This window comes from Scylla paramamosain, chromosome 28, assembly GCF_035594125.1.
Source record: "Scylla paramamosain isolate STU-SP2022 chromosome 28, ASM3559412v1, whole genome shotgun sequence".
Classification (NCBI taxonomy): Eukaryota; Metazoa; Arthropoda; class Malacostraca; order Decapoda; family Portunidae; genus Scylla; species Scylla paramamosain.
In genome coordinates this window covers 4,802,501-4,805,000 of record NC_087178.1, presented here as the reverse complement: position 1 = coordinate 4,805,000, position 2,500 = coordinate 4,802,501, and the positions used below count along the sequence as shown (strand labels likewise).

Sequence of the window (2,500 nt, the reverse complement as noted above, 5' to 3'; positions counted from 1 at the left end):
TGATATGAAAAAAAAGACTGAAAAAACAATAAAAGTTCTGTAATCTAATTAGTGCAAAATAAATCCCTCAACATGAAGTTTCCGATAGAATTGTGTCTTTTTATATTATTCATTCCAGTAGTACATCACCAGTAAATAATACGGAAAAGTATATAAAAGCAACTAGTGACTAATGAAAATATCTGTAGTTGGTCCTAATAGTGGTCCTAGTCAGTGCAATGTATCCTTTCTTTCACGTGAACCTGTCTGGCTGTTGTAAAGTTTTGATGCTATTCAATAGTTAGTCTCAAAGCTATAAATATTCTCGAACTGCTTCATTGTGAGTGCTCAAGGGACCTGCCTATCTATATTTCCACGAAAATATAAGCGAGACTGCCTACCAACTCGATTATATTTTCAAAGGCCTGAATTAACCTTGTTGTGGGTTTTTGATGATGTTTTATCGTATTTTTCTTTTGGAACACACATGAGTTTTTTCTTTGTGTGTATGTGTGTGTGTGTGTGTGTGTGTGTGTGTGTGTGTGTGTGTGTGTGTGTTGGTAGGTTGGTGGGTGTCAATGGTGTCTCTATTCCTTTCCACACTCAGCATTTCATCACATAATTCACTCACGTACTCACCGTTCGTTCCTGAGACAGCCACCAAAAAGAATTCTGCCCTGACTGTACTGATTTGCCCTCGGCGCCCCTCAGACCGTCTCCTGAAGTTGGGACGAAGCAGAGAATATGAAGAAAGGGGCGAAAAAACACGAATTGCAAAGAGGGAAAGAGAAAAATTATAGACAAAAAAATAGGTAACAAAGAAGAGCAATGTTTACACACACACACACACACACACACACACACACACCTGCATTGCCGTGCACGCTCCCTAAACTCAGAAGTCTGCGCTGAGGAGCCTCTCCAAAGGTCACATTGTCATAGGTCACATGGTATTCCCCTCCATCTGAGGTGGTTAGCAACACCTGTAGCGGAACGTGACGTGACTCATTAGAGAGAATTCTATAAGTGGTATAGGGGTTATTACAAGGGAGACGTAAGCAAAATTCTCAGGATCATTAATCAGAATAGAACAAAAAATAACGGGTTCAAGCTTGAAAAACTTAGGTTTAAGAAAGAAATAGGAAGGAATTGGTTGTCAAATAAAATTGTAGATGATTGGAACGAACTCAGCAATCAGGTTGTTAGTGCTGAGTCATTAAGAAACTTTAAAAATGATTAGACAAATTTATGGATGGGGACGATAGGTGGAAATAGGGGCGTGTGTTTCATAGAGGGATTGCCACGTGTAGACCTGATGGCTTCTTGACGCTTCCCTTATTTTTTCTTATGTTATGTTCATATGTAAAGAGCAGGCGAGGAAATCGAAATGATCTGTAGAAGTACGAAGGAAATTACTGGCTGAGTATAAAGTATGGATAGCTGTGTTTGTATTGGCTGAATCGTTGAAAGTTTGGGGAAAGACACAACATTTGATAATTATTATTATGATGAAGAGATAAAAGAACTTGTGATTCTATAAGATAAATCATTTGAACTTTGGACTAGATTGACATATCGCTTGATGTTGAAAAAGTAACGTGTGTTTATGTAAGGTTAATCATTTGAACTCCGGATAAGGACATAACGTTTGATATTAAGTGTACCCGTAATATAACTTCTGTTTGGATAAAGTTAATCATTAAAAACTCGGACAAGGACACAACATTTGATATGGAGAGGGTGTAAGAAAATTTCCGTTCATATAAGGCTGAAAAAAAAAAAATAGGAAAAGGACATAACACTTAAAATGAAGAAAATGTAGAAAAATCATTCACGAGACTGAAAAAAAAAAAGGCAGAACATAACACTTGATTTAGTAAAAATCCAAGAGAACTTGTGTTCATATAAGGCTGAACAAAAAAAACTGGAACAAAGACATAACACTTAAAATGAAGGAGTAAGAGTTACAAACAAATTCGTAAGATCAAGGTAAGGCTGAAGAGAGAGGGAGAGGAGTACACTTCGCAGAGGAGTCTCGGCAGGTGAAGCAATGCGAGGAACACTGGATAGAACAAGAGATAATAAGATCAAGCATGAAAAAGTTAGACCTTAAAAAAGAGACAGGAAGAAAATGGTTCTCAAATAGAATGATAGATTAATGTAATGAACTCAGTAATCAGGTTGTTAGTTATTAGGTAGCTTGAAAAGGAGATTAGAGAAATTTAAGGATGGTGATAATTGGTGTAAACAGTAAGATTCATACAGGGACTGCCACTTGCAGGCCTGATGGCTTCTTGCAGCTTCCATTATCTTTTTTACTGTTATTATGTTGTGTTCTGTCCTTACCTGGAGCACGAGGGGCCGCGAGGAGTCACTTTCCAGCGTTAAGTTTGCCAAATGGTGGAATCCTAGTCAACGGTTCCGCCAAATTATCGCCACAGCATCAAAGCATTCCCACAGCATCACACCACCGTCACAGCATCACCACAGCATCACAGCATTACCACAGCACAGTCACAAC

The 2,500-nt window shown here is 38.2% G+C and overlaps 1 protein-coding gene across 1 annotated transcript in view; it reads right to left on the bottom strand.

The window, feature by feature from the left end:
• Positions 1-2,500, bottom strand: part of LOC135115118 (uncharacterized) — a 20,648-nt gene that overhangs the window by 5,415 nt on the left and 12,733 nt on the right. Inside the window, exons 6-8 of the mRNA XM_064031619.1 lie at positions 2,326-2,387; positions 848-962; positions 619-698 (exon numbers count right to left, since the gene is read on the bottom strand). Of these exons, the coding sequence (XP_063887689.1) occupies positions 619-698; positions 848-962; positions 2,326-2,387 (257 nt within the window). The remainder of the gene's footprint in view (positions 1-618; positions 699-847; positions 963-2,325; positions 2,388-2,500) is intronic.